This window comes from Pygocentrus nattereri, chromosome 4, assembly GCF_015220715.1.
Source record: "Pygocentrus nattereri isolate fPygNat1 chromosome 4, fPygNat1.pri, whole genome shotgun sequence".
Classification (NCBI taxonomy): domain Eukaryota; kingdom Metazoa; phylum Chordata; class Actinopteri; order Characiformes; family Serrasalmidae; genus Pygocentrus; species Pygocentrus nattereri.
In genome coordinates this window covers 20769330-20787862 of record NC_051214.1, presented here as the reverse complement: position 1 = coordinate 20787862, position 18533 = coordinate 20769330, and the positions used below count along the sequence as shown (strand labels likewise).

General features: G+C 40.4%; 1 protein-coding gene across 2 annotated transcripts in view; it reads right to left on the bottom strand.

The window, feature by feature from the left end:
* Positions 1-18533, bottom strand: part of rxrgb (retinoid X receptor, gamma b) — a 74519-nt gene that overhangs the window by 15572 nt on the left and 40414 nt on the right. For both annotated transcript variants that reach the window (XM_017723735.2, XM_017723737.2), the window contains exon 2: positions 6814-7049. In XM_017723735.2, the coding sequence (XP_017579224.1) occupies positions 6814-7049 (236 nt within the window). The remainder of the gene's footprint in view (positions 1-6813; positions 7050-18533) is intronic.

The window sequence follows — 18533 nt, the reverse complement described above, 5'->3', positions numbered from 1 at the left end:
ACATGTTCTATCATGGTCTTAAGAAGGTTTTAACATAAAATATATTTTTAAACCATTTAAATTCCTGACAAAGAGGTGCATGTAGGGCACTGTGTAAGAAAACTTTTTTTTTTCAGATTTTACACTTTTTAGACATTTTTTTAACATTATCAACATTACACACACAAACTTAGAACATGTGGAGGCTCACTGGTAGTTTTTGATAGTAAATAAAATGGCTATATTTGTGTTTTAGACATGGTTCCTAGTACCACCCCTGTGGAGTAATCCAAGTCCATAAGTTTCTATAACAGCCACTTTTACATGAAACCTAAAAATCCATTAATAATCACACTAATAGCTCAATCAGAACAGAATACGTCCAGGTAAACACCTCAACTGGAACAGACTAGTTCAACTGATGCCATTCGGAATACAGTGTCTATCCGCTTGAATGAGGTGTATAATCCTGTAAATAATCAGCTAAATAGAAGAATAATACCTGTGTAAACACCAGAATCCGATTACACTCCCTATCGGATAGTTTAAGTCCGTTCTGCATGTGCGTCTGCATAGTGAGAATTTATACCGCTTGACACAGCAGAGCAGAAACTGGTCTGCAGAGGAGACAAAGTTTATGCTTCAATCTTTAAAAGACGGCAGTGGGACGGACGTCTGGCTTATGTGTCTCAGAATACAACGTCTTCCACTCGGCCTTCTTTAATAAGGACATGTGAAGGAGGGTTTTTTTTTCTGAGTCTGACATTTTAAAGCAATTAAAAACAAGCACTGCTCACTGCTGCTCATCTCACTCTGGCTGGACTCATGTGATGCTCGCTGTCATGGTAACATGTAGAATAAGTGGTTCTTTACATGTGTGCATCATTTTGGATCGGTTACATGTAGTGACCATGTAAACGGAGGTTTTTCAGTCATGTTGTTGAGAGTAGAGCGAGAAATAAACACCTCAGTCTAGATCTATAATCGGAATGGCAAAAATCTCTGCATGTAAACACAGCCAGTGAACCCTTTCACATCAAACCTATGAACTTCTGATAAACTGGTGAAAATGTTACATTCTGGCATTTCATTACAGATTTATCCACCTGTTTCAGTCCAAATATGTGGCCATGTTTCTCCTGCTTCCAACCATTTTGGCAGGTCAAATGTTATTTATATTAAATTAATATTAAATTTGAGATGACTGCAACTTCAGAGCAATGTACATTTTTGTGTTTTGTACTGGCTACAGGTGAACGGTCAACAACCTCTATATGCACATAGTTTACATCATGGTGCTTATACTGGGGTCATATAGGCTTACATCAGTATACGACCTCATACATTCTGCACAAACATCCTCGTAGAAACCACAGGTCACTGTTCACATGGCCGTCACCCGTCAGAGGTGTAGTTTATTCTGAGCGAGGAGCCTGAAGGGATTTGTAGTCCATAGTGCAGAGCGAGGACGCCTCTCAGCATCCAGCTTTCAGAACAGCTCACGAGCTGTGGACATGACAAGAAGTGAAAAGAGCAGGAGCGCGGGTGGGGTGTGGGGGGTGGTGGTGGGGGGGTTGCGGGGGGTTGAGAAACAGGGCCTGAGCGATATAAGCATTTTCATATTCATATTTCATATGATTATTTGACAAATCAATACTGATTTTACAAAAATTTTATTTCAGATATTGATAAGATTCGATTTAATGTGACAGATTTCAATAGTTGAACAGTCCAGCACTTTACCTACTGACATCCATCAGTGATGTTAGAGTTCTCTATGTTTGATTTATTCTGATAATCAACTGAACGTCTGAGAAGGAAGAGAACTAGATTCCCCAGACGAGTATGTGGAAAGATGTCGCTCTGAGAAGAAACTGCTGCCTTTGAACCAACGTCAAGAAATGTCTCACACTGTTCCTCCACTGTAACTAGAACTGCTATTAAAGCCGCTAATACAATATCCACTTACATCCACAATAAGACCTCAAGCCAGTCCTGAAGTTCTACCAGACTAGTCTACAGTAGCTTAAAATGTCTCTTCGTACATTTCGCTGAAGGGCCCATATCAATGGAAACAGATGTTTCCTTGCTATTTTTATATTAAAGAGTTTGATGTAGTAGATTAACGTCACCAAAATGTACAATTCATTCCATTCTGTCCATGTACAGAAACTAATCTGCAAAAACCGCCTGATTTTAATTAATTGTTTCTGTGATGTCACAAAAACGTACACATTTACATATATCCACGTATTCAGACTGCAGTATTTATATAAGCTCTGTTCTGATTGGCTACTCTATACTGTATCTCTTTCAAAAAAACAGCCCAGCCTGAAAACACACACACTGAGAGATATATATATATATTCATTGTGCCAAGTGTAACGTTTGGTAGAGGGGGGATTATGGTGTGGGGTTGTTTTTCAGGAGTTGGGCTCGGCCCCTTAGTTCCAGTGAAAGGAACTCTTAAAGCTTCAGCACCAAGAGATTTTGAACAATTTCATCCTCCCAGCTTTGTGGGAACAGTTTGGGGACAGCCCCTTCCTGTTCCAACATGACTGTGCACCAGTGCATAAAGCAAGGTCTATAAAGACATGGATGAGCGAGTTTGCTGTGGAAGAACTTGACTGGCCTGCACAGAGTCCTGACTTCAACCCGACAGAACACCTTTGGGATGAATTAGAGCGGAGACTGTGAGCCAGGCCTTCTCGTCCAACATCAGTGTCTGACCTTACAAATGCACTACTGGAAGAACGAACAATTCCCATAAACACACTCCTAACCCTTGTGGAAAGCCTTCCCAGAAGAGTTGAAGCTGTTATAGCTGCAAAGGGTGGGCCAACATCACATTAAACCCTATGGATTAAGAACGGGATCTCACTCAATTTCATATGAGCGTGAAGGCAGACGAGCGAATACTTTTGGCAATATAGTGTGTATGTGTCTACATATATACACACACATATAGGCCCAAACATGAAATCCACAATCCTTCATTTCATTAATTTTATTTTGGCCAGTTTGTGTTTTATGCCAGACAAGTTCACTCGAGTTGTATCTGAATACCAAAATATCATAAATACATTCGCATAATTTATGCATGACCTTTCATGCCAGACAGCCAGTTGCCTCTTACTTCTGATAGAGGACTTTCCATCTTTAATTCATGTTATGTAAATAGGCAACTCATTTTTCATTTTCATATTCAAAATGTCAGTTGGCCCAGTAAAGAGAAAGTGTTATTTGCATCACAACTTTAAATAAAGCACAATAAGCAGAATAAGGCACAAAATTCATGACCAGTGCATATTAGTTATTATCTCCTCTCCTTGAAAGGGGAAATTCTATCAGTTCTAAACTATTACTCAATGTCTATTCAACTGAGCTGATCATATGGATTTAGGTTGACTGTTAGCTTTCTCAGTCAAATCTTTACTTGACAAACAGAAGATGAATTGGGTGCATTTTCATCCATCCCCATGGGGCAAATAAATACACGTGTAAGAAAACAGAAAACACATTTAATGAAATACAAGCACAACAAAAGCTCTCATTTCTGCCTCGCTGTAACACCTTTAGAGAGAAGCAGTGAGTCATGTTTTTTATTTGAGCTTGACACCAAGTTTGAATAGATGGGACACAAGATACAGTAGCTAATCAGCCAATCTGACCATTTAAACTTTAATAATAACGGCAAACAAAAGAAAATTAAACTGAAAATGTTTATGCGGCAACCAATCCTCATGTCAAATTTCATGACTGCGACAGACAGGCCTGTCATAATTATTACATCATCGCCTAATCACAAATGTTTAAGATAATCGCAATTATATAAGCTGACTGATGCCACTTTCTACAGTTGATAGATTCCTCAATCATAATGCTGCAACAAACTAAATGTGAATGAGGCCAATAAATGTAAATAAAAGAAAACAGACACAAAAAAATTCTAACTTTGCTGAGTGATCCCGAACTCTCTCTCTCTCTCTCTTTCATATATATATATATATATATATGTTTTGGGCACCCAAGACACATTTTCAAAATCTATTTATTTACGCAGTTTGTGTTTATTTGCTGAGAAAAGTGTTCACATTTGAATAAACAAAATGTGTATATATATATATATATATATATATATATATATAAAAATAGTAATTTTCTGGATGTTGGTGTGTTTGTTTACCCATTTGCAAGCCTCTCCTCGAGGAAGCCCAGTATTATATGAAGTTAGTTAAGTCCAGTATTATATGTAGTTAGTTAAGTACAGTATTATATGTAGTTAGTTAAGCCCAGTATTATATGTAATTAGTTAAGTCCAGTATTATATGTAGTTAGTTAAGTTCAGTATTATATGTAGTTAGTTAAGTCCAGTATTATATGTAGTTAGTTAAGCCCAGTATTATATGTAGTTAGTTAAGTCCAGTATTATATGTAGTTAGTTAAGTCCAGTAGTTAGTTAAGTTCAGTATTATATGTAGTTAGTTAAGCCCAGTATTATATGTAGTTAGTTAAGTCCAGTATTATATGTAGTTAGTTAAGTTCAGTATTATATGTAGTTAGTTAAGCCCAGTATTATATGTAGTTAGTTAAGTCCAGTATTATATGTAGTTAGTTAAGTTCAGTATTATATGTAGTTAGTTAAGTTCAGTATTATATGTAGTTAGTTAAGTCCAGTATTATATGTAGTTAGTTAAGTCCAGTATTATATGTAGTTAGTTAAGTTCAGTATTATATGTAGTTAGTTAAGTTCAGTATTATATGTAGTTAGTTAAGTCCAGTATTATATGTAGTTAGTTAAGTCCAGTATTATATGTAGTTAGTTAAGTTCAGTATTATATGTAGTTAGTTAAGTCCAGTATTATATGTAGTTAGTTAAGTTCAGTATTATATGTACTTAGTTAAGTCCAGTATTATATGTAGTTAGTTAAGTTCAGTATTATACGTAGTTAGTTAAGTTCAGTATTATATGTAGTTAGTTAAGTCCAGTATTATATGTAGTTAGTTAAGTCCAGTGTTTTATGTAGTTAGTTAAGTTCAGTATTATATGTAGTTAGTTAAGCCCAGTATTATATGTAGTTAGTTAAGTCCAGTATTATATGTAGTTAGTTAAGTTCAGTATTATATGTAGTTAGTTAAGTCCAGTATTATATGTAGTTAGTTAAGTCCAGTATTATACGTAGTTAGTTAAGCCCAGTATTATATGTAGTTAGTTAAGTCCAGTATTATATGTAGTTAGTTAAGTTCAGTATTATATGTAGTTAGTTAAGTCCAGTATTATATGTAGTTAGTTAAGTTCAGTATTATATGTAGTTAGTTAAGTCCAGTATTATATGTAGTTAGTTAAGTCCAGTATTATATGTAGTTAGTTAAGTTCAGTATTATATGTAGTTAGTTAAGTCCAGTATTATATGTAGTTAGTTAAGTTCAGTATTATATGTAGTTAGTTAAGTTCAGTATTATATGTAGTTAGTTAAGTCCAGTATTATATGTAGTTAGTTAAGTCCAGTATTATATGTAGTTAGTTAAGTCCAGTATTATATGTAGTTAGTTAAGTTCAGTATTATATGTAGTTAGTTAAGCCCAGTATTATATGTAGTTAGTTAAGTCCAGTATTATATGTAGTTAGTTAAGTCCAGTATTATATGTAGTTAGTTAAGTCCAGTATTATATGTAGTTAGTTAAGTTCAGTATTATATGTAGTTAGTTAAGTCCAGTATTATATGTAGTTAGTTAAGTTCAGTATTATATGTAGTTAGTTAAGTCCAGTATTATATGTAGTTAGTTAAGTCCAGTATTATATGTAGTTAGTTAAGTCCAGTATTATATGTAGTTAGTTAAGTTCAGTATTATATGTAGTTAGTTAAGTCCAGTATTATATGTAGTTAGTTAAGTTCAGTATTATATGTAGTTAGTTAAGTCCAGTATTATATGTAGTTAGTTAAGTTCAGTATTATATGTAGTTAGTTAAGTCCAGTATTATATGTAGTTAGTTAAGTCCAGTATTATATGTAGTTAAAAAGCAGCTCCTGGTTTGATCAATCAGTGCTTCAGTAAATTGTGCTCATGATGTAACTGATGATATTAAAAAGTCTCTGTGGTGGCTGTGAAGGTGTCAAGGAAAAATATGGACCCAAGAAATTCTTGTTACTTTTTATTGTTTTTATATTTATTTGAATTATGAATATGACTTTATTCTAATGCATATTGTGATAAACTCACTGCTGAGATCAATTGTTTAAAAATTTGCTTAGATGCCTAAAACTTTCACACAGTGCTGTATAAATACAGACAATTGAGGCGTTTGAGTGAGTGTGTGCACTGTATTGATCAGGCAGTACGACCAGTGTTAACTACTTGGCAAACATTCGCTAATCGGCCAATTTGGCCACTTTAGACTTATATATGCAAACAATGAACAAGAACAGACAAATTGTTAATCACTGTTATTCATATGGCAATTAATGACCCTAATTGCAGGCCTATCAATGATAAAAGTATGATCTGAAATTGAGTTTTTGTTTCTGTAAATTAAAACATCTTTACATTTTTGACAGCATTTCTTGGTATCAAACAGAAAGAAGCACAAACTCTTTCCATACGAATCTAAAATCACATGTAAATACAATAATGACTTAACTAGCTAAGCAATTACTCGCTTGACTAAATCTCCAGAGGTTAACAGGAGTTGCTCTGTCCCTGCCACTAACGCCATATCCGCTTAGTTTTGAGACTAAGCTGCTTTCAGACTAGCTTTTCTTCCTGCTCTATATGGACGCTGCTCAGCACTGACCAGGCACAATATGACCCTAAGTCAGTGTGTGGTGGGGTTACCTGCGGGCTGTTGAGGGTGCTGAAGCCCATGCCAGGTGTGGAGGGCAGTGAGACTGATGGAGAGCCCATGGAAGAGGTGATGACCGAGTAGGGCGAGGCCAGGCCGTTGATTGGAGAGCCCAATGGGCCCATGTCTGAGGGGAGGGGCCGCGAGGAGCTGATCACTGACGGGTGGCCCATCATGGAGCCCATTGGTGGAGGCTGAGAGGGGGATGAATTAAGGGCCCCAGACGAATCTGAGAAGAGAAATCCAGAGACAGAGAGATGAAAAAAAGGGCAAACCACTGACTGTTAAGCATGTGATACAAAGGGGAATTCCACTGATATTTCAAAATTTCCGCCAAAAAGTAAATCCAATTGTTTCACTGTGAAATAGTGCATAGTATAGAAACTTGCTGAGTGGTGGTGATGGAATACAGGTGTCATGATGTCTACAGCACAAACACAACCATTTTATTTACTATCCATTTTCAATACACTGTCTCAGGCATTGGGCAGCTTTATTCATAACCATTTCATATGCCAGCATTCTCTAAGGTTACTTTAACATGTATTATATGCTTCAGATGTCTGGTTCCTATCACCACAATGAACAATTCTGACTCAGTTTCTCTAGAATGGAGCATTTTTATGCAAATTACTCTAAATACATCAATGAATTAATTATGCAGAAACAAAACATTTGAAGGTTAGTGGAATTTCTCACAGATATATACACATATATTACAAAATGACTGGGAAAAAGTCCGGTTCCATTGATTTACATTAAAAGTAAAGTAGGATTTTTCCATTTTCTGTAAAGTTATAATTTTGGAGATATAAAAAAAATATACACACACACACACACACACAATATATATATATATATATATATATATATATATAGCTGCTGTCGGAAGAAAACCTCGTATCTCCAAAATGGTAACTTTATAGTAGAAGAATAAAAACATACTTTACTTGTAATGTAAGTCAATAGAACCAGGCATATTTCCCAAGCGATTTTGGGATGTTTCTTTTAGTCCATTCTTCATTAAATTTACCTACAATGTAAAGGGTAACAGGCAATTTCAAATTATGTCAAAAACTGAAAATCTTCAAAAATGGAGATACAAGATTTTCTTCCAACAGCAGCGATATGCTTACTCATAGCTCACTGCAGGCATTTTCAACTGAAAGTTAAAACTAAACATATTTGTGTTAATACGTAGAAGATATTTCATTAAAATTTGAATTTGATGAAATGTGTATGGTCTTGTTTTGTGGGAAAAAAAGTCCATTTTTTCCTGTATTTTTTATTTTCTGACTTTGACAAATAGATAAAAGTTGGAGATGCAGACTCGAAATGGCCAATACCCAATAAAAACTGAATACGAATGCCATTTCCATGTTACTAATCATTTTAAAGGCTCTGCAAAACAACAACTCGGCTGGTGCTCCAGGTGCTGCTAGCTGCAGCCTCAGTGACGTGGCTGAACACTACGGGCCGTCACTGTCAGAACTGCAGTACGACACGACACTGCACTACTGGGAATCCTCTGGATGAGAGCTGATGGGAATGGTTTTCTCAAGCTTTAGCACCCATGCATGAGTATGTAGAGACAGGATGACATTTCACCGAGAGATCTGATTCAAGAGCACGTCAGTCAAGAACAGCGTGCAGCTGGGAACGTATGAAGCTGCGGCCATTTTCATACATGCATACAAGGGCTGTCACTATGAATTATATTAGTAACTGAGTAATCTAACAGCAATCAGGTGATAAAAATGGACTGGGATAGTACAACTTTCTCATTTTTCTGGTTCTTTTCATGTCAACAAAAGAAAAATTGAGATCATTTCAGATGATCTGAGTTGCTTCTCAGTATAAGCTGCATTTACAGTGACCGGCCACTTCATTAAGTACCATCTCCATGCTTAAGTACCATCTTATCAGCTCCACTTACTCTATAGGTGCACTTTGTAGTTCTACAGTTACAGACTGTAGTCCATCTGTTTCTCTGATACTTTGTTAGCCCCCTTTTACCCTGTTCTTCAGTGGTCAGGACCCCCATGGACCCTCACAGAGCAGTCCAGGCTGTCCAGGCCAATGTGGAACTGAAACTGGCATCACTCCTGTAGAATGTTTTCCTTTTTATGAACCATTCCATATTATCCCAGATGTATTTGGCTCCAGAAACAATGGAAATCTGACAGCACTAACAGCTCTGAGGGCCTAATTCAGGGCTCTGCAACACGCAGCTCTTTCACTGTCCTGTTGCGGCTCCACAGCTGAATTAGATTAGTAGGTAAAATTCTACTTTTGTGGAAAAGTTTCCTACTAGAGATGTGAGAAAAGCAGCTATAGCTGAGCTAAAGCTTAAAGCAAAGCAAATTATATTCATTATATTTTTAGCCTGTACTACCACATTATCACAAACCGAGACATATTTACAGCCAAGATGGTGAAATGTCACTTTAATAAAATGTTGTGGCTCCCAAGGTGGTGAGATTTGTGTTGAAACTTGACAAAATGGCTCTTCTTCCTTCGCCAAAGTTCACTCAGACCGTCTTTCACTTCGCCTGTGTTTCTTAAGCTGAGGCTGCTCTCTGGAATACACGTTATGGATATGATTAGCCTCTTTGGTATTCTACCCACCAGCTAAGAGCCAGCACTTAGCAAGCCAACAAGAAAGCCCTTAATCTTTAACAGAGAACAAACTGTTCAGCAAAGATGTTTTAAAAATACGCATGTGTTCCCCCCTCGTTCTCTCTGGCAGAGACACAAGACACATTTTGCCAGTGGCTTTTAGTAAATGTCACATTCCGGGGCTGAAGGGAGGCCAGGAGGCCTGTACACAACCCAAACCCCACCCTGCCCCCTGAACCCTTCCATCTTGTTGCCACTCTGAACCTCCTGGAACTGAACACATGCAAAGACAACGCTGCAACCTGCCCTCCCATAGGATTACATATGTTTTTAGGCTGACTGGGTGCCAAACCAATTCTTTCAAGTTTGCCGAATCTTTCTTTTTTCTATGGAAATGCACAAACAGACACGAAGGTGTTTTTGCATTAAAATGAAAGGAGATACACTAGAACAAGGTAGTGTAGAATACAACATATGTACCTGCTAACATTCATTTGAATCTAATCTAATGACGAATAATATTACAGAACAATGTTAAGTCAGTCCAGTTAGCTAGCCAAGTTATTTAACTGTGAAGACAGAGTCTCTCTGCATCTTTGCACAAAACACTTTACCATTTATTTTTGGGTTATTTGTTGTTTTATTTATTTTTATTTATTCTATTATGTGAACTAAGGGTCTGTATTCCAAGGCGTCGTCTATTGCACTGTTATACTGTGTATACTGGCGCGGTCAGGGTGAAAAAGACAAGACTGTAAAGACTGTGATTACAACACTGTGCATAAAGACAGACATATGTTGTGAGGACAGTCATGGACTAGAGGTTAGAGAGCCAGCCTTATGACCGAAGGTCGCTGGTTCGGCCCCCTGAGCTGACGTGACTGAAGTACCCCTGAGCAAGGCACCTAACCCCCAACTGCTCCCTGGGTGCTGTGGATAGGGTTGACCACCACTTCAGGCAAGTGTGCCCATTGTTTAGATTTAGCATTAGCTCATAAGAAGAGGCAGCTTACAGTGCTCAAATTTCCTCTACATTAGAAATCTTTAATTCTCAGACTTGTCTGCATTGAAAATCTTATTTTATAAGGAATTTAAAGTTTTAAAATGTGCTTCTTTGTGTACTTCTACATTTTTCTTTGTCTTACTGAATGTTTTAGTCTTGTGGCATAAGTGCACCACCAGGCAGCCTGAGCTGAACATATGAGAAGCATAGTAATAATAACTAAGAAACGTGGGGCTTTGAACAGTCAAGTTTTTTAAGTTGAGTTTTAAGGGAATCATTCCATGGCACTTAACCATTCAATCCAACACGCCATGACATCACTCACTCTGTTCCCAAGGACACGTGGTGTAGTTGAGTAGACTGAATAAGTATGGTTAGAGCAGGTAAGATGCATAATTGCATAATATGTAAGGGTAGAAACCTGTAGGCCAACAAATGAGCACCTAAAATCACAATAATCTCACTAACACCTCCTTCATTGTTTTTATAATATTTGTATCTCAATTCTGTGGCATGTGCTCTTTAATGAGCTGAAGGGTGAAATAAACGACAGTATCTTCAGTTCCTTAAATGCAGGTTCTGACAGACCGAGCTACACGCAGGACTTCACAGCGCAGTACTTAACAATGGCTTTGAAAATGGCTCCACCAAGCAGATTTTAGAACAGGGATTAGCCGTTTCATTAACTGCGATACACAGTTGCATGCAAAGGTTTAAATGCTCCTGATGAAATGACATGCTTTGTTGATTTTCTAAGTAAGAATACATCAATTCTGACATTTTCCTGCAAATTTTGGTGCACAATTATGCACCAATATCTAATTATGCACTGAATTTAACATCCTGGGGGGGAAATGACTTTTGCACAGGCCACATTTTATGTTCTATTTTTTCCCATAAGCTAAATTCAGCAGATAAACAGTAGCTGTGGATGAAACCATTCCCTGTAGAGGATGTGTCAACTTATTTTATTTTCACAAAGCACATCATTTGACAGGGGCACCTAAACTTTTGTACAGGACCTCATGTGTGCAGGCCTGTCCTGGCTGTGCGTGTATGTGCCGCAGCTTGAATCCAGAGCAGAGGGGGGATTTCTGTGGCACGGCTCCAAGTCGTGTTGTGCAGGGCGGAAATATAAAGTGGCACACACTGTAGATTATCCTCACACAACCCACCGAGACCGGCTGTTACATTTATATCAGCTCCGACGCTGCTGGAATGAAGCAGGACCGTTTGAGCTCCCACATGTGTGTGTGTGTGTGTGTATGCTTTCACTCGAGCTTGTGATCAGGCAGGTCCTCTTACAGGATGAAGGAAGTCAAAACACCTAAAACACAGTTCATAATTCTGTACAGTTACACCTGCTGTGTAGAAACAGAGAGTATCCCAATACTCATCAATCAACACCACAAGAGTCTGTTACAGTGGTTAAGATTGGACTGACACAACACAAGACTAACTTCTTTAAAACAATGAAAAACTACAGTATGATGAAATGCAACAACGCTCAAAAAGATTCATCCAGTTTCAAATTGCCATATTTTTACAATCAAGAGTGTGGCGCCAAGGAACCAATCACAATCTAATTGAAAGAGGGGGTCATAGAGTTTCTGACTGTCACTGGAAGATGGTTCCCTTCAGTCTGAGAGGAGATGAGAAAGTGGTGGTGGTGGTGTGTTAGTGTGTGTTGTGCTGGTATGAGTGGATCAGACACAGCAATGCTGCTGGAGTTTTTAAACACTGTGTCCACTCACTGTCCACTCTATTAGACACTCCTACCTTGTCGGTCCACCTTGTAGATGTAAAGTCAGAGACAACAGCTCATCTGCTGCTGCCCAGTTTGTGTTGGTCATCCCCTAGTCCTTCATCATCGGTAAGAGGACTGTCACGGTTGGCTCCTCCCAGTCCTGTCCATGTGCTCATGTTTTGGTTTTGTAACTCCGCCCCTGATTGTTATCACCTGTCCCTCATTGTTCCGTGTATTTAAGTCCTGTGTTTGCCCCTTCCGTTTGCCAGTCTTTGTACCTTTGTATCGTGTCTTTGTACCTGGTCTTCGTTCTTGTATTCCTCGTCCTGTGTCTCCGGTCGTCTCTCGTTCGGCGTCGTTTTGTGTTGTGCCTCCTCGTCCTCCCTCCGTTTTTTGTCCTCGTTCTGTTTCGTCTGTTCCTGTGTCTGGTGTGTCTCCGTCTGTGTCTGTTCCTGTGCCTTGTGGTTCTGTTCCTGTGCCTTGTGGTTCTGTTCCTGTGCCTTGTGGTTCTGTTTCTGCCTCTGTGCCCGTTTCTGCCTCTGTGCCCGTTTCTGCCTCTGTGCCCGTTTCTGCCTCTGCTCTGGCTTCGGTGTCTGTGCCAGTTTAGTTTTGTCTTTCTCTGGGTTTCGCTTTTTTGTTGGGTTGGTTTGTTTTGTTCTGTGTGGCACGCCCGGTGTGCATGCCTTTGGGGGGGGGTTCTGTCACGGTTGGCTCCTCCCAGTCCTGTCCATGTGCTCATGTTTTGGTTTTGTAACTCCGCCCCTGATTGTTATCACCTGTCCCTCATTGTTCCGTGTATTTAAGTCCTGTGTTTGCCCCTTCCGTTTGCCAGTCGTTGTACCTTTGTATCGTGTCTTTGTACCTGGTCTTCGTTTGTGTTGATTCTTGAGATGTCTTACCCTAAGTCTGTACGTGTCGGCTCACTGACCCTGGAATGTTCTGACTACGACCCTGGATTTGCCCCTAATAAATCTCGCTTATCTCAGCGTGTGCGTCCGCCTCCTCGCTCCTCGTTACAAGGACGCTGCCCACGGGACACTGTTGGCTGGATATTTTTGGTTGGTGGACTGTTCTCAGTCCAGCAGTGACACTGAGGTGTTTAAAAGCTCCAGCAGCACTGCTGTGTCTGATCCACTCAGGCCAGCACAACACACCCTAAAACACCACCACCATGTCAGCGTTACGGCAGTGCTGAGAATGAGCCACCACCCAAATAGTAGCTGCTCTGTGAGGGTCCCTGGGGGTCCTGACCACTGAAGAACAGGGTAAAAAGGGGTAACAAAGTATCAGAGAAACAGATGGACTACAGTCTGTAACTGTATAACTACAAAGTGCACCTATACAGTAAGTGGAGCTGATAAAATGGACAATGAGTAGAGAAACAAGGAGGTGGTCAGAATGTTATGCCTGATTGGTGTATTCTATCCATGTTAAGCTACTGTAACAATATTTCAAGGTCTGGTTTACAGCAATGTGTAACCTCTTCATGGTAAACAAAACCATGCAAAAGGATGGAAAAGTCCACTGCTGGAAACAGTATCTGTGCTGTGAGTCCTACTAGAGTCACTGTGAGACTTCAATGTTCTTTCTTAGTGAAATGGAGACTAACAGCAGAACCTGTCAGGCCATTTCTCTGGAGCTGTGGGCAGATCTGGTGTCTGATCTGCCGTCTGCTCGCTCACTCACTCTCATGGAATGCTGCCTCACTCCCAGCATTTCGCAATCAGGCTTGTGCAGCAGTGGCCGTGACCTTCGACCTGGCTGTCGGGGTTCGAAGTCCAGCTTTCAACAGACAGCTGTCGGGTTCAGACAGTGAGGGTCAGCACGGGCTTCTTCGCTCAGATACCAATTCAGAGAATATACACGGGGCAACACCATCATCATGATATCAAAACTTTGTTTCAAGGCTTTTTTTAAAATATGTTTCAAAAACAGCAGCTGTTGTTTTTTTGGGGACATTCTTGACGAACAGACCAGCAGAAATGCTAAGCCCAGAATACAGTCCCGGTTTATTCACATCTTAAAGTTCCCAATATCTAAATAAACGTCTCTATATGGAAGAATCCTTTACTCTTCCCAACCGTCGTGGATTCCTCCGATCGCCCAGAGATGCCAGCCAAGCATGAACGGTGGCCACCCCAGTTGTGTGAAGTGAAGCAGTCGGCAGAATAAACTTGTCCTTCCTGTCTGGTGTGAACAGCTACACTTCATAGTGAAAATGTGCCGTCAGATCAGCTAAATTTTTACACTACACTCAATAATCAGCATGTCTTGCTGTGATTGGATACCTTGCTAAGAAAAAAGGTAAGTGAATGCTTGTTTGTTCTGTGAAACAAAGCAGCTAAAACTGGATTTTTACATAAATCTCTACATCAAAAAAATTGCATGTACATACAATTATATATATATATATATAATTTTGGGTCATTCATCATGAAATTTACACACAATGTAAAGGAGAACAGGTATTTTCAATTACATAAAAAATGGAAAAATGTCAATAATGGAGATACCAGGTTTTGTTCCGACAACAGCGAGATATACACTCACCAGCCACTTTATTAGGTATTAGGTTCAGTTGCTTGTTAACACAAATAGCTAATCAGCCAATCACATGGCTGCAACTCAATGTTTTTAGGCATGTAGAGGTGGTCAAGACAACTTGCTGAAGTGCAGACCGAGCATCAGAATGGAGAAGAAAGGTGATTTAAGTGACTTTGAACGTGGCGTGGTTGATGGTGCCAGACGGGCTGGTCTGAGTATTTCAGAATCTGCTGATCTACTGGGATTTTCACGCAAAACCATCTCTAGGGTTTACAGAGAATGGTCCGAAAAAGAGAAAATATCCAGTGAGCGGCAGTTGTGTGGACGAAAATGCATTGTTGATGTGAGAGGTCAGAGGAGAATGGGCTGACTGGTTCGAGATGATAGAAAGGCAACAGTCACTCAAATAACCAACCAAAATCTCTGAGGAATGTTTCCAACAGCTTGTTGAAAGTAGGACATGAAGAATTAAGGCAGTTCTGAAGGCAGAAGGGGGTCCAACCTTTTACTAGGTGTACCTAATAAAGTGGCCGGTGTGTGTGTGTGTATATTAGGTACACCTTGCTAGTAGCAATACATTTAAATAAATAACCTTATAAAGGTTTTAAAAAATGCAGATAAATGCCATATTTAAATTTGTTCCCTGTAGAAGATGCGTTACCTTAAAATCAACTAATGTAATTTGACCAAGACTGTTTAAACTTCTGCATACGACTGTCTGCGCCTTTACATACACTGACATGATAGAAGTCCTGGGACATCAGTATGTAAACTGATTATGAAATGGTGTTACATCAGGGGCGGCATGGGAACACCCACACCTGTATAAATTTTGATGTGTTGTCTTGTGAGTGAGGCTGAACACTGGCCAGCGCACACACAGCAAGGCGGGTGCCAGATGGACATTCCATTTCTGAAGTTGTGCAGAAATTTAAAATTCCTCAATCCCTTAATGTGTGTACTGGGAATATGTAATAGAAGGCATTGCTACCACAGTGGACAGCGCGGGAACCACCCACGGGTGCCTAATTATTGTGACCAGCGGCGTCTGGCTAGAATTGTGCAAACAGACAAGCAATCTGGCAGAAATCACACCCATATTCTGTGCAGGATGCCCCACACAGGACACTGCAGCGTTCTTTAGCCTCCATGGGATCTGGGAGCCGCACACAGCGCCTCACCTGGGCTCATGAGGTTGCTAACTGGACCCTAGAGGACTGGTGACATGTGGTGTTGTCTAATGAGTCACGGTACCAATTGTTTGGGGCTGACAGTGGGTTTTGTGTGCGGCCATGGGCCCCAGTTGTCAACAAGGCAATGTGCAGGCTGAAGGTGGTTCCACACTGGTGTGGGATGTGCTCTCTTAGCTTGGATTGGATCCACTGGTCGACCTAAACAGGTCATTGACCAGTGACCGCTATGTTTCACCAACTGGTGACCATTTGCAGCCCTTCATGGACTTCATGTACACCTACAGTGATGGGACACTCAGCAGTATCTCAGCACTGTAATGCAAAGTGCCATAGGGCCCAAGTTACAAGCATTCTGGACAGTTCCAACAAATGGTATGGCCTGCAGGGTCTCCAGCTTAATCGAGCTTATGGGATGTGGTGGAGAGGTCCATTCACACCCGAGATACTTCACTTAGAAATACCACGGAGCTGTGAATGGCTGTCCAGATGGCCTGGCTCAACATCTCTCCAGATGTCTTCCATCCACTTGTGGAATCAATGGCATGTTGAGTTGCAGCACTTTGCTGAGCTAGAGGGTACTATACTATAGCACACAATACTAGTTCCTGTCCTTTGACTTTTGTGGTGGATCATTCTCAGCACTGTAGTAACACTGATGTGGTGGTGGTGTGTTATTGTGTGTTGCACTGTTCTGAGTGGATCAGACTCAGCAGTGCTGCTGGAGTTTTTAAACACCTCAGTGTCACTGCTGGACTGAGAATAGTCCACCAACCAAAAATACCCAGCCAAGTAAAGTATAGTAAGTGGAGCTGATAAAATGGACAATGAGTGTAGAAACAAGGAGGCGGTCATAATATTATGTCTGACTGGTGTACATATGCACTTGGTTTAAATATAATTCTTCATTCAAATTGATTTATTGGATATTCACAGCACACAGTCCATCCGAGGCTGGGTGGGTTACTCACATTACTTAGAGGTGAGAGATGTCCTTGGAGTAACAGCAGGTGCATTTCTAGGATGTAATATAAGGGAGTTTGAAGAGGGGCTGTTTAAATCGGTCAGTGTTAATTACTGGTCAGGCAGTGCAGGCAAGGTCGCACCACACAGTAATTCAATAAGCCTCAGCCCACTAACTAATAATACATAAGGGGGGGGGAGAGAGAGAGAGAGAGAGAGAGAGAGAGAGAGAGAGAGAGAGAGAGAGAGACACAGACAGATGGACAGACAGACAGACAAACAGAGGACAGAGAGAGACAGCCAAACAGAGAGACACAGAGACAGACAGACAGAACAGAGAGAGAAATAGACAGACAGACAGAGAGAGACAGACAGAGAGAGAGAGAGAAAGAGAGAGACAGACACAGACAGACAGAGAGACACAGAGACAGGCAGACACACAGACAGAACAGAGAGAGAAATAGACAGGCAGAGAGAGACAGACAGACAGATAGAGAGAGACAGACAGACAGACAGACAGACAGACAGACAGACAGAGAGAAAGAGAGACAGACAGACAGATGGACAGAGACAGACAGACAGACGGTCGGAGAGACAGACAGACAGACAGACAGAGAGATAGAGAGAGAGAGAGAGAAAGAGAGACAGACAGATAGAGAGAGAGAGACAGACAGACAGAGAGAGACAGACAGACAGACGGACAGAGAGACAGACAGACAGACGGTCGGAGAGACAGACAGACAGAGAGATAGAGATAGACAGACAGACAGACAGACAGACAGACAGAGAAGCTCTGCCCCATTTTATGTGAACACTTGTCAAAAATCAACAGGTCAGGGTCCAGGCCTAGCTAACACACACACACACACACACACACACACACACACACACACACACACACACACACACACATATACACAAATACACTGTTCATCAATTGTAGGCATGTTTAATAACACCTCCCCCTCCATCACGTGCACACACCAACGCAAACACACTTAAAACGCGCAATTCTGTCCCAAGTGAGGTTGATGTCTGATCAATCGTGCCACTAAAGCCGCTTAGGCCAGGGTAAAGACTGGAATCTCTGACTTGTTTATCTACCGGCACACCAGCTGTCAAGAAACACGTGGGGGGGTGGACACAAAGAGACAGAGGGAGGGAGGGAGGGAGGGAGGGAGAGACTGTCCTGCTCTGGCTCAGCCTGCCACACTAAATCGGTGGTTGGAGGACATTAAATCAAACCTGATTACTGGCACGCGTCCCTAATCCTTCAGGCTCTACAGTGTGGTAACGTTATATCATACTACAAGCCCATTGTCTACTACTACACTACAAACAGGCTATGATTACCTCATTACTACTCAGCACAATGTACACAGAGCAAACTTAAATACTGGTACACTTTTAAAACGTACCACTCACGCCCCACTCCATACAGTCCTTAACTGGAAACTAAGCTGCAAAAAACAGCCCAATATAAATTCACTGTTTTTTGATGTCACAAAAGCCAAAAGATCCATTCGCTGCTGTCGGAAGAAAACCTTGTATCTCTAAAATGGTAACTTTACAGAGAAGGAAAAAACATACTTTATTTTTTATATAAGTCAATGGAACCAGACTTTTCGGTTAAGGTGTTGAAGCTCA